General features: G+C 41.3%; 2 protein-coding genes and 1 long non-coding RNA gene across 6 annotated transcripts in view; 1 reads left to right on the top strand and 2 right to left on the bottom strand.

The window, feature by feature from the left end:
- The window catches only part of LOC126944558 (uncharacterized), a 156,959-nt gene that overhangs the window by 43,465 nt on the left and 99,689 nt on the right, over window positions 1–13,805 (top strand). The gene's annotated exons all lie outside the window — the stretch shown is intronic.
- PDXDC1 (pyridoxal dependent decarboxylase domain containing 1) overlaps window positions 1–13,805 on the bottom strand; it is a 471,229-nt gene that overhangs the window by 373,064 nt on the left and 84,360 nt on the right. The gene's annotated exons all lie outside the window — the stretch shown is intronic.
- Window positions 1–13,805, bottom strand: part of MARF1 (meiosis regulator and mRNA stability factor 1) — a 49,049-nt gene that overhangs the window by 29,006 nt on the left and 6,238 nt on the right. For 2 of the 4 annotated variants that reach the window (XM_050774057.1, XM_050774058.1), the window contains exons 3-10: window positions 12,142–12,828; window positions 11,218–11,392; window positions 10,078–10,304; window positions 7,820–7,937; window positions 6,759–6,931; window positions 2,469–2,897; window positions 2,107–2,264; window positions 1,860–2,018 (exon numbers count right to left, since the gene is read on the bottom strand). In XM_050774057.1, coding sequence (XP_050630014.1) covers window positions 1,860–2,018; window positions 2,107–2,264; window positions 2,469–2,897; window positions 6,759–6,931; window positions 7,820–7,937; window positions 10,078–10,304; window positions 11,218–11,392; window positions 12,142–12,828 — 2,126 coding nt within the window. The remainder of the gene's footprint in view (window positions 1–1,859; window positions 2,019–2,106; window positions 2,265–2,468; window positions 2,898–6,758; window positions 6,932–7,819; window positions 7,938–10,077; window positions 10,305–11,217; window positions 11,393–12,141; window positions 12,829–13,805) is intronic. The other 2 variants (XM_050774059.1, XM_050774060.1) reach the window with 2 other exon arrangements.

Raw genomic sequence — 13,805 nt, 5'->3', positions numbered from 1 at the left:
GCTACTCGGGAGGCTGAGGCCGGAGAATGGCGTGAACCCGGGAGGCGGAGCTTGCAGTGAGCTGAGATCCGGCCACTGCACTCCAGCCTGGGCTACAGAGCGAGACTCCGTCTCAAAAAAAAAAAAAAAAAAAAAAAAAAAAAAAAAAAAAAAAAAAAAAAGCTAAAGGCAGGAATCAGAGGCAGTCCTAATGAATTAACCCTCTGCTTTGTGCATTATCCTTAGGAAATCACCCTGTGATACCAATTTAAGGCATTTAACTCTCTCGGTGGCTCTGAAAGAGTTAAAAGTTCTTGCTAGCATGTTGCAGTTCTTTCTGCACAGAAGGAAAACTTTTTTTTTTTTTTTTTTTTTTTGAGACGGAGTCTCGCTCTGTTGCCCAGGCTGGAGTGCAGTGGCCGGATCTCAGCTCACTGCAAGCTCCGCCTCCCGGGTTCGGGCCATTCTCCTGTCTCAGCCTCCTGAGTAGCTGGGACTACAGGCGCCCGCCACCTCACCCGGCTAGTTTTTTGTATTTTTTAGTAGAGACGGGGTTTCACCGTGTTAGCCAGGATGGTCTCCATCTCCTGACCTAGTGATCCGCCCATCTCGGCCTCCCAAAGTGCTGGGATTACAGGCTTGAGCCACCGCGCCCGGCCAAAAGGAAAACTTTTATGTGGCTTTTTAGAAGTAATTTTATATATCCATGTCACTTTTTTTTTTTTTTTTTTTTTTTTTTTTTTTTTTTTTTGAGACGGAGTCTCGCTCTGTCGCCCAGGCTGGAGTGCAGTGGCCGGATCTCAGCTCACTGCAAGCTCCGCCTCCCGGGTTCACGCCATTCTCCGGCCTCAGCCTCCCGAGTAGCTGGGACTACAGGCGCCCGCCACCTCGCCCGGCTAGTTTTTTGTATTTCTTAATAGAGACGGGGTTTCACCGTGTTAGCCAGGATGGTTTCGATCTCCTGACCTCGTGATCCGCCCGTCTCGGCCTCCCAAAGTGCTGGGATTACAGGCTTGAGCCACCGCGCCCGGCCTTTTTTTTTTTTTGAGACGGAGTCTCACTCTTGTCACCCAGGCTGGAGTGCAGTCATGCGATCTCAGCTCACTGCAAGCTCCACCTCCTGGGTTCACACCATTCTCCTGCATCAGCCTCCTGAGTAGCTGGGACTACAGGAGCTCGCCACCATATCTGGCTAATTTTTTTGTATTTTTAGTAGAGACAGGGTTTCACCATGTTAGCCAGGATGGTCTTGATCTCCTGACCTCGTGATCCGCCTGCCTCGGCCTCCCAAAGTGCTGGGATTACAGGCGTGAGCCACCGTGCTCGGCTGATCCACAGTCACTTTCTACAGTGATCTGCCACCAACTCAGCAGAACAAACACAATGCTAAAAAGAGCTCATGGGAATGCAACACAGCCTTATGGCTTCTCTGTCTCCCAAGCCTCAAGAACTCCTTAGTGTGAGAGATAGTGATAGATAATTACTATAGTTTACAGAAAACTTCACTTCTCAAACAGCTTCCGATACAGTGCCGTATTAATAAGAACCACCAATGCATGGCTGTTTTGGGCTTTTTCCTCAACACAGTGAACACAGGCACATCTTAACATGCCTCCCAGCACTGGCCAGGGACTCTCCAACAGGCTTCTCTTTCTCACCTCTGCTTGCCACAATTTCCAGATGGAAGAAGAAGAAATCATGAAAGCATTGTCCCTAAACGTTAACGACGATTACCTGAGGAGAGGGGAACTGGCAGAGGAGGGATGGGAGACTTACTTTGTGCATTTCAGTACTATCTGAATTCTTTTCAACAAACATACTATTTCATAATCCTTCCTATTACATGTAACCACCCCCACGGGTCAAGAAGCCAGACTCACCTAGAAGACCAAGACTGAGATGCGAGCAGAGGACTGACTTGCCTGGATGCAACTAACTTGCTAAAAGCAGACGGATAACTCACTTGGAATACAGTCTCCTCTTTATCTTTTTTCTCTACAGGAGAACTTGTAACACTTCGGGCACTGAGGTTCTCTTTTCTAACAGAAGGGGAAAATTGAACGGAAAAGGTCATATGTCTTCCTTCACATTCAAGAAGCAGCTATGAGAAAGAGTAGTTTCACATACTTCTGACTGGTTTTGTAAACAGGTTCTGCCACCCCCGAGTTTTTCGGCGTCGGCACTGCAGCACTTGAGTTACCGTGAGCGGGTACTACCAGCCTCAGGTGACCTTGCTGCTGCTCACTGTTTCTATGACCAGTTTTTGACTCCATGCGGCACAGCTCCTTCAAAGACACAAGCACAGTGGGGTTTAAATTTTAAGTACCCAAGATTTGTTACAGCTTTTACAGAAAACGATTGACTCTGAGTATCATTTGAAACACTGAAATCAAAAAGGGACACGCCAAAAGCAAGCGGGCACGTAAAACACAGAAACGAAGAAACCAAACCTACCATAAACTTCAGAAAGCAAGAGGTATCAAAATTACCTGTAAACTTTTAACATTTGTATTTTTTGTAGTAGATCCAGAATTTGCCTGTGACCCTTTTCCAGGCGTGGCTTTGGCACTGGAAGATTGTTCACTTGCATCTTTGATGAGGCACAATTTTGGATTCTTAAGTTTTTTGGGAGACTTCACTTTATCAGCAATTGCATTTGAACTCTTTGTTTCACAGAGTTCTCTATTTTTTGGAGTAAATGACACAATGATCCTATTACCAAAGACATCTTCGTTTTCCATTCGCTTCTGAGCGCGCTCTGCACTATCTTGGTTTATGAAGCGGAGAATTGCACTGCAGCCTGTGATACTCAGCACTTTCCCACCACAATTATCGGACAGGCGTCTGAGCCTGTTGCTGACGCTCTTGCCATCTTTATTTGCTGGTAGGTTATAAACATAGAGCAGAGTGTGGCACTGCTAATACAGAGGAAAGAAGTGTTACATCAGGTTAACTCAAGGGCACACATTCAATTTCAAAATAAGAACAATGGGTGACCTCGAAACTTCAGTTAACAACTTTGGAGAGGAGGTGACAGTGATTTTAGAGGGGGGAGGGTAAATCATATAGTGTTGACAAAGTAGCTGAATATTGTTTTAAATAATATGCTTTAGCTGGGCATGGTGGTGCATGCCTGCAGTCCCAGCTACTCAGGTGGGAGGATTAACCTGAGCCCAGGAAGACTGAGGCTGGAGTGACTGTGCCACTGCACTCCACTCTGAATGGCAGAGCGAGACACTGTCTCAAAAAATAAAAATAAAAAATAATATGCTAGGCACAGAAGTCTGTATACTGTATGATTCCACTTCTATAAAGTGTCCAGAAAATACAAATCTACAGAGACAGAAAGATTAGTAGTGCCCGGGAGTGGGGAAGGGGATTAACTATAAATTAGCATAACAGATCTTACTGAGGTGATGAAAATATTCTAAAATTGTATAACTCAATTTACTAAAAATTACTGTACACTTAAAAGAGCAGAATTTTGTACTACGTAAATCATATCTCGATGAAGTTGTTTTTAAATGTCTATTTATTCGGCAGGCCCGCTGAATAGTAATTTATAAAGTTAGAGCCAGAAGCTAAGCAGGGTCGGTCCTGGTTAGTTTTTGCATAGGAGAATGCCTGGGAATACTGGGTGCTATAGGCTTAAGTAAAAAAAAAATTTTTAAATACCCAACAACTTAGAGCCTGTTCAGCTACAACAGCAGGTTGCCAGTAGTCAGGCTGGAAGTTCTATTTGGCAGTGGGTAGTCATAATTCTTCCAGATAAATTGAAATTTATGTATTAAGAAGTAGAACTTGGCCTGGCACGGTGGCTTATGCCTGTAATCTCAGCACTCTGGGAGGCCAAAGCGGGTGATCACCTGAGGTCAGAAGTTCGAGACAAGCCTGGCCAACACAGTGAAACCCCCTCTCTACTAAAAATACAAAATTAGCCAGGCATGGTGGCGGGCACCTGTAATCCCAGCTACTCGGGAGGCTGAGGCAGGAGAATCAATTGAACCTGGGAGGCGGAGGCTGCAGTAAGCTGAGATCACGCCACAGCACTCCAGCCTGAGTGACAGTGTTTCAAAAAAAATTTTTTGTAAATAAGAATAAGAATATTTTAAAAAGCAGAACCATTAAAGCACCAGGAGAAAACTTAGGATAATTATATAAAGGGTTAAATCCAGAAACAATAAGAGAAATCACTAACAACAGGCAAAGGATGTGAACAATTTACAGAAGAAATAAAGAGCAAACAACAATAATCATAAAATGATATTCTGCACTGTTACATTTTAATTTAAAAGCCAATTATAAGATGATGCCGTTTTTCACTTATTGGCCTGGCAAACATTTAAAACAGATACTTTCATGACTGTAAATTAGTACCACCTTCCTGGAGAACGACACATATCTTGATAGTAAAATTCTAACCCGGAACTTTTAAGCCTTGGAAATTACCCTATGGTATGTCAGCTCAGGAGCCTAAAGATATAAATTACCTTGCTGGAAATGGTAAAACAAAACAAAACAAAACACAAAACTGGGTATAAACAAAATGTCCACTAACAGGTAGACTGGTTAAATAAAGACCAGCCATACAAGTACTTTTCAAACCAAAATTCTGGTTTTTAAAATGTGGCAGATTGATATTAATATACATTAACACGAAAAGACAGCCAAGCTCTGACATAAAGTTTTTTTCCAAAAGCCACAGAACACCATATATGTGACACATTTTTAAAATCTGGAGGGTAATACCAAAATATTAACAGTGGTTACTTCTGGAGGGTAGAATTGCGGGGTTTTCACTTTCCACATTTCTAAATATTGTGTTTTGTTTTTACAATGATCATACCATACTTTTTTTATTTTTATTTTTTGAGACAGAGTCTACTCTGTCACCCAGGCTGGAGTGCAGTGGTGCGATCTCGGCTCACTGCAACCTCCACTTTCCAGGTTCAAGTGATTCTCCTGCCTCAGCCTCCCAAGTAGCTGGGATTACCAGTGCCCGCCACCAGACCTGGCTAATTTTTGTATTTTTAGTAGAGATGGGGTTTCGCCATGTTGGCCAGGCTGGTCTCAAACTCCTGACTTCAGGTGATTTGTGATCTGCCCACCTCAGCTTCCCAAAGTACTGGGATTGCAGGCGTGAGCCACCTCACCCGGCCCACACCATACTTTTCTAATCAGAGGCTTTTCTTTTTATTTGCAGGGTACTGACCAATTATTAACAAAATCTACACTTTTCCTATTACACCTGGGACTCAAAACCCAGGCAGTACCAATATATGTTTAATTTATTAAAATTAAAGGAACAGACTAAAGAACATAAAAATAAATGTACCTTAAATTATCACTCTAGTGGATGGGAAAAAAACATCCAGCAAGACTAAATGTTTTGAACTATCAAAACTTTTTTTTTTTTTTTTTTAACCATAAAGAATAAGAATCTCCAAAGTGGGCAAGTTCTTACCTAAAACACTACATTTACTTTTTTTTTTTTTTTTTTTTTTTTTGAGACAGTGTCTCGCTCTGTCGACCAGGCTAGAGTGCAGTGGCACGATCTCAGCTCACTGAAACCTTCACCTCCCGGGAAAAAAACACTGTATTTACTTTAAGGTCTTCAAAGTTAGAAAAGTGAGCATCAAACAGAAGCAGAAGGGAAGAAATATAACTACAGCCAAGTGACTAAAAACAAATAATGACAAAGGTGAGTTAGGAAAGAGCCTCAAAAGATGAAGGTGAGGCCTGTGTATGTTTACTCCCTGGGTAAGCCTCTGGTGTCCACAACTCTGAACTGTCCATAGCATGAGTTTCATCTTAGACCAGACAAAGGGCTTCTTGGGTATCAGGGGACACGGGGGACTAGCAGGCAAGTGCCGGAATCAGGACACCCGGGGCCCACTCTCTTAACTGCTGCAATCACCGATGACCCGTTTACTTTTTCTAAGAGCTAATTTTTTCCTCCATTAAATGAGGACTTTGCATGAGATCATTTCTAACGTACTTCTGTAACTCTCAGTTATTAAGTTACATGGGAAGACTGCATTTAATGTATGGGATTGCTCACTCTCCTGGATCACCCACACCATGGCTACTTCTCCATTATCATTATTTCTTTCAGAGTTACACACATATTTGCCAAACAGCTTAAACACAGCTCAGCACTGCAATAAGCATTCTTATCCCAAGTCAAGTCTATCGGAAATGCTAGTCCTGGAAACGTGCTCACACCCTCCCAGTATATGGCTTAAACAGGCCACACACAGGTGGAGCAATAACCACTCCTGCTAATTGTGCCCATGCACCACAGGGAATGCACAATAGAAAGCACAGTCTCAGAGGCCCGCTGAAGCTTAAGGATTAAATACCCAAAAAAATGCACAATGACTCCACTTATTTGGCGCCAACCACACAAGTATGTGAGAACCCTTGCCATATTCTCTACCCATAATACTTGCAAGCGAAAAGAATAATGACTTTTAATCTGTTATTTCTATCCACCTGACACAAAACACTGTTAGCTTTGAAGACACTGGCAAGTTGGGAAGGTAAATCTACAAGTCAATTTCACATGGTATTTTGAAATAAATAAAAGCAAACTTCATACATACCAATTCTCTGTATATTTGTAAGAGAAGAACTGAAGGTTTCTAAGCCTTACTTCAAAATCCAACCCACCTCTTACAAAGAACAGCCCCCTCTGGGCCTGGCAACCCCCTTATTATGGGCTTTCGGCCTCCACAATGTAATATTGGAAAATGGCAAAATAACGCAAACCCACTTACTGGCATTTTTAGTGGTAACCTGGGGGGCAAGTCGGAAATGAACTCTTCAAATCTGATCAGCTCGTTAGCATGATGCAGCAGTGCTTCTGAGGCCTGGTTTTTATGGACCAAAATAATGTGGAAACCATGCCTGTGTCTCAGGTCACTAAGTTCCAATGCAAAATTGACATCAGCTGAAAGAAAAGGTACAGACCAACCCCATCCCCAAACATTAGAAACACTTGACAAAGACAGACAACTCTATTGACACCCACTGAGAAGAAAGGAAAGGCTGGACTATATTCAAAATTTCTTCCCCCATTTCTTAGGAAAGAAACACGTTTCACAGCAGAAGAATGTAAGACAATCTTATCAAAAGAATTCCAAGACACATATGTTACTTTCAGTATTAAAAGGGAGCAAATACTATGGTGGGGAGACTCAAATTTGAAATTTATCTTAAACTTTAAAAATTAGTAATACTGAGCACAAGGTAAAAAAAAAAAGGAAGAAAAAAAAATCACATTTTTCTTTAATAAACCTGGTCCCGGCCAGGCGCAGTGGCTCACACCTGTAATTCCAGCACTTTGGGAGGCCAAGGAGGGTGGATCACCTGAGGTCGGGAGTTTGAGACCAGCCTGACCAATATGGAGAAACCCCATCTCTACTAAAAATACAAAATTAGCTGGGCGTGGTGGCGCATGCCTGCAATCCTAGCTACTCGGGAGGCTGAGGCAGAAGAATCGCTTGAATCTGGGAGGCGGAGGTAGCGGTGAGCCTTGCAAGATTGCACCATTGCACTCCAGCCTGGGCAACAAAAGCGAAACTCCATCTCAAAATAAATGAATAAAATACAAATAAAAAATAAACCTGGTCCCACAATAACTCAAGTTCCAAGGAGGAAACACAGAAATCTACCTAGACCCAATTTTTTTCTAAACAGTTCTCAACAATAATCATAAACATGTCTCATGCACTTCAGCCTCTTTGGGGATACGTTTTACTTTCGCATGTTTCTGGCTTCTGTGATAATTTCCCATGCAGTGAGTTTAGCTGAAGTTAGCAGATGTTTCTGTACTTACTTGACACAAGAACCACTGTGGCTGGAGCAGTGTGGGTATTTGCAAACCTGCGGAGACTCTGCCGCAGTTTATCATCAGCGGCATTCTTTGCAGTCGCATTGATGTGGGCAACGGTTACCTGCATTAATTTATAATAAGGGTGAATAAGCAGGAGCTGAGGCTAGAAAACTGCTACACATTCTGCCCATATTTTTAATTTTTTTTTAAATTTTATTATACTTTAAGTTCTGGGGTACGTGTGCAGAACGTGCAGGTTTGTTACATAGGTATACATGTGCCATGGTGGTTTGCTGCACCTATCAACCCATCATCTAGGTTTTATGCCCCACATGTATTAGGTATTTGTTCTAATGCTCTTCCTCCCCTTGCCCTAACCCCCTGACAGACAGACCCCAGTGTGTGTTGTTCCCCTCCCCATGTCCATGTGTTCTCATTGTTTAACTCTCACTTATAAGGTGAGAACATGCACTGTTTGGTTTTCTGTTCCTGCATTAGTTTGCTGAGAATAATGACTTCGAGCTTCAACCATGTCCCTACAAAGGACATTATCTCATTCTTTTTTATGGCTGCATAGTATTCCATAGTGTGTATGTGCCACATTTTCCTTATCCAGTCTATCATTGATGTCTGCCCATATTTTAATAAGTAATTCTTGATAAAAAAAAATTCTTATTACTATTAGGAATGGTAAAAAAATTACAACCAGATCTCAGTAATCTCAACATTGGTTCTCGATATGAACTAACTGGGTCTGTGACTAACCCTGCTCTCATCTCCAATCTTCTGTTTTTGCATTTCTTTCATCCTCTTTTCAGAAAATAAGTAGAAAATAGGAAGTGAAATTTGAACTCAGTTAAATTTGCTCTAATAGCTTCTGCCAACAATTTGGAAGTGGTAGAGATCAGATAAATGACTAAAATAATACTTAAGGCTGTGTTGCATGTCATCTGTCTATGGTACCCATGCAAGCTTGTGCAACCCACCTTATTTTGTTGTTTTCTGTTTTGTTTTGTTTTAGGCTTTTAGTAGCCTGAAGCCATGGTTTTTAGTTTCTGTCTCTACTAATAAGCAGAAAAGAGAGATAAGGAAGGTGCTTTACTAGCCCAACCAGAAACAGAAACTGAGAATCCATGATTGTATTGTCTCCCTTGGACACCTCTGGATGGCTTTCAGAATCTGGGGCTAGGTGGTGGAGACAGGAGGGAGGATATCCCCTAAGGGAGCTAAAATGCATTTATTTTTGTTATAACTATCAGGTTCACATGTAAGTCTCCAAAGGAAGGAAAGGTTAATTTTGAGAAAGGTTAATTTCTCAAAAGTAATTTTGAGAAAGGTGCCTTAGGTACCTGCAATACACAATAATAACTTGCTGGTTTTTGTAAAGAACATGGGTATATCATTTTAGACAAGCAATATGGGCTATCAATAGAATTAACTGTCTAAAAGTCAAAAGATCTGATTTCTAGTTTCAGCTTAAAAACACAGACTCTTGGGGTCAGACAAATCTAGATTCATATCCTTGCTCTTCCTGGCCAAGTGGTCTTAAAGAAGTTTCTTCACCTCTTAGGGCCTCAGTTTAATTTGTAAATTGTAAATAATATATTCTGCGTGCCTGGTTCAAACAGCAGTAATGAAAATCAAAGGAAATAATACATATATAACCATTATACCAGTATAGAACTAAAGTATAAATTAGGGAGCATAACTGAAAGATAAGAATGATTAAATTATTTCTAGTACTTTGGAAGTGGTCTTTTGCTAATTTATTTGAAAACTTGGTACAAATGCATTATCATTAAACAAATTTTCAATCAGAATTCCAAAAAAACAAAAACAAAAACAAAAACCCATACATGTACAGCACTTTGAGAGGCCAAGGCAAGAGGACTGCTTGATCCCAGGAGTTTGAGATGAGCCTCCACCACCTAACTCCAGATCCTGAAAGCCATCCAAGGGGTGTTCAAGGGAGAGAATACAGTCATGGGTTCTCAGTTTGTTTCTGGTTGGAACATAGGGAGACCTGTCTCTACAAAAAATAAAAAATGAGCCGAGCATGACAGCGTGCATCTGTGATCCCGGCTACTTGGGAGGCTGAGGTGGGAGGATCACTGGGGTCCCAGGGTTCGAGGCTGCAGTGAGCCATGACTGCGTCACAGCACTCCAGCCTGGGTGACACTTTAGACTCTGTCTCAAAACAAACAAACATCTGCTTATTCCTCTACATAGATTAAAATTATTACTTTTTTTTTTTTTTTTACCTGGCAATTATTTAGCTCTTGAATAACTTCCTTGTTTTCTTTACTGATGTCACACACACAGATAAATTCTGCTTCTCTGTGGCCTTTAAAAAACTTCTCACGGATTCTTTGCACAACAGCAGTTGCTGACCGGCCAGAGGGAACGGAGCAGTTTTCAATATCCCAAAAAACTCCAATGGGAGGTAAATTTTCTAGCACCTGTCCAGCTACTGCAACTTCTGGTGACCCTTAAGAAATGTTAACATTTTCGATCACTTGTAGTGGAAAACAAATGGCAAATTAAAATAAGATAATAAACCACCTATCATTCTGAGTGGTAGAAAAACTAAATTATTAATTAATGCTAAGTTTTAAGGCTACCAACCTCACTGGTTGACCTAATAAGCAATCAAGCTGTCAAAGTATCACTCTAAGAGATTATTCCTGTGTTTCAGGAGAAGACAAATCTAAAAATCAAGTGACTTTAAGCCCACAATAAATCCATCTCAAAGCATGAGCCATTCTGACATTAAGCAGTGATGCTTCCCTAAACACGAGCACATTAACTGGCCGGATTCTGCAGCTCCAAGACCCGACTTTCAAGATTAGCCCACACTTATCTACCTACTTGGTATGAACCAACACTGAGGAGCTGACAAAGGGTGAAGCTGTTACTGTCATTGATTCAGAGTTAACGCTGCATTAACATCTGATTTAACATTTTAAAAATGTTTTCAAAACGTATCACATTAACTACTTTTCAGGGAAATTATTTTTACTGAGAACTCTTTGGTTTTCAAATACCGTTTTTAATCAGCCATTACTAAATTATTCTGAACATTTCTAGGGAGTATACCATCAACAAGTGTGATTTCCAACCTAAGGTGACACCAAATCTTTTCCAGCACTTTTATTTCTCCTGATATACTACCAATTTTTCTATACACAGCTTCTGTGTACAGCCTCGGCCCAACATAAAGGGCAAATGACTTCCTGGTCTGTAATAAAAAAAAGATTTCTACCAAGATATGGAAACGGAGACTCACACACACAGTAGCTTTAGAACCATAAGGAATCCTTCAAAGGTGATTAAATGCAATGTTAGTATCAGATATTGAAAGCTATTTAAATATGCACAATTTATGCCATACTGTCATTTACCAAATTTTGAAGCAGCTTTGCCTAGACTGGTCGCCAATAACAACGTGGTCTCCTTCCCTGTTCCTTTGGTTCCACAGCCATTACACAGAGGGACAGCAAGAGGTGCAGGTTGAGTATTTGGAGGTGGTATATTTGGCCAAACTTTAGCCGCATCGATTATGCTATTTCTTGCTGGCTGTTTTAAATTTTTTTTAAAAAGGAGGAGGTGTCAGATACATCATTTCAGAAGCTGGAGTTATATACAACAACTGAAAACACACTAAGTGTTTTATCTTTCCACTTGCTAGCCTGTAAGAAAACATACTTTCAAATAATCTTTCCAAGAACCATTAGCTATCAATTTGTAAATTCATTTCCAGAAGTGACTTGACATGATCAAGAAAGATATTCACATGGTCAGATCTTTACATTTTGGGGCATGAGTCTGCTGCAACGAAGACCTCACACATATTTTACATAAAGGATAGTAAAGTCTCACTTGAACACCAATGTGACTGAGGCCAAGTTTCAGGTTTCCCACATTATTGCACAAAGACAATATGCAGTTATCTACATTACATGAATGGGCTTATGTGTAAGTTGAATGTAAGTTATAAGAAATCCATTGTGCTTTAGCCTTTAAAGATAGAACACGAAGGCTTTGCCAACCTAGTCTCACACATAAGAAATAGATTTATTGCAACAAGAGGCTCTAAAAGTATAAACTACAAAAATAATGACTCTCTACTTTTCTGAATGCTCTCCCATTTTACCCTTTGTTTCTTTCAGAACCAGCAAAAATTATGCTGATGGGGAGACTCCCCTATACCATGGGAGAACCTTCAACCCCATATATAATAAAGACTTTTCAAGATAAATCCACTTCAAAAAAGTCATTCCTCAATCCTCAGCTGCACCCAACGTAAGAAATAAAAAGATACGAACCTTGTTTAGACAGTCTTCGCAGTAAAGTGAGCCCTTTAAACAAACCGGAGGTACCACATTAAGGTGCAAAGAGTTGGTGCACAAGTGAGGCGTTAGCTCCGACTGTGAAATGTGCTCTTCCAAATGCCCCGGAGCCCCACTTGTGAAATCAGAACAGGGGAAATAGCCAGCGGAGGTGCAGCCCTGCGGAGTCGGAAACTGATGTAGCTTGTGCACATTACCATGACATGACTGGAAGTGGAGTTTTCCACAACAGGGCAGGTGTTTGCAGGAAGACAGGTTACTCTCTAGACACATGCTGGGAAAGTCACTTGCAATGCCTGCCAAATTGTTCCTAGCTGAGGCATTCTGGAGTGAAGATGCAGACTGGAAAGCAAACCCTGACCCTACCTGACACGTGATTGTCCTGGTGCTTTGCGAGTCTAACAGTGCGCCCGGGTGAATCAAGCTACTGGTACCTCCACTACCGCCACCACCACCACCAAAACGCATTGGCGAAGTGGAGGGTTCATTAGGGCAATGAGCACAGCAGCTTACTTTGGGGACAGATGAAAGCTGTATTTTAGGCTGCTGAAGAGAACGAATATCAGGAAGTGGGACTGCTGGAAAAAGCTTAGAGCCAGCATGAAGGGGAGATGGTACATCCTTTAGTTCCACAGCAACTTTCTTGTTCTCCATGTACTCTTTCTGAGAAAAGAAAATCAAAACATAAATTAATTTTATGAGGCCCATGGTTTTTTTGGTTACTCATATCCTACTGCATTCACAAACAGAAAAAGTGTTCAATTCTGTTACATCACTAAATCATAACTGAACAAAATGGAATCACAGCTAGTTAAAATCAGGAACATTCTTCAGAGAGGTCTGCAGGAAGTGAACATTGGAACACACAACTAAAATGAAGACTACATGCTTCCTGAATCGAAACAGACTGGGATGGGAGGGCCTATTTACATCTTTAGCAGCCGCCATGCCTCAGTAACTTCCTTTTGATAATTTCCCCTTGCCTCATAGAATCCTCTGAAGACAAAATAGGTGGTATGAAAACAACACAGTCACACAAACAGCATTCAATAAAGGCGGCTAACACACACGGTGGTTTGAGGACAATCCTTTATAGTTCCCGTGGTCAGTCCCTAAGGGATTTCAGTAAGATCCCCCAAGGAAAGGAGTAAAGTTTCAAACACAGATGAGATCAGCCATCTACCCAGATGGCCCACCCATGTTGCTGATGACATTTCATAAACCCTGAGATATAATGACCTAAAGCCATAATGACAATTATACTGTAGCCAGTGAAGAGATTTAGAGAAATTAGAAAACTAACCGAGAAAAAGATCCAAGACAAACCGTTTGCCACATGACTCCAACATAAACACAGGAAGCCAGTATATTACAAAGGTTCTAAGCAGAGCATCATTGGCAGAGACCTGGGTTAGAATCTGATAATCAACAGTTCTATGACCTTGGGTAAGTTATTAACCTACACTTTGGTTTCCTCATCCATAAATTGGGAACAATACAATATACCTCCTAGAGTTGCTAGGAGGATAAAATAAGATAGAGCACATAGAGCACCTGGCACAGCACCTAGCCACTGAAAGGGGACTAAACTCATCCGCCTTCACAGGCTGACTGCAAGAGCCATTAAGATGAAGAGGGTG

This window comes from Macaca thibetana, chromosome 20, assembly GCF_024542745.1.
Source record: "Macaca thibetana thibetana isolate TM-01 chromosome 20, ASM2454274v1, whole genome shotgun sequence".
Lineage (NCBI taxonomy): Eukaryota > Metazoa > Chordata > Mammalia > Primates > Cercopithecidae > Macaca > Macaca thibetana.
Note: the sequence above shows the minus strand (reverse complement) of the source record. Positions and strands in the feature narration are given on the sequence as shown.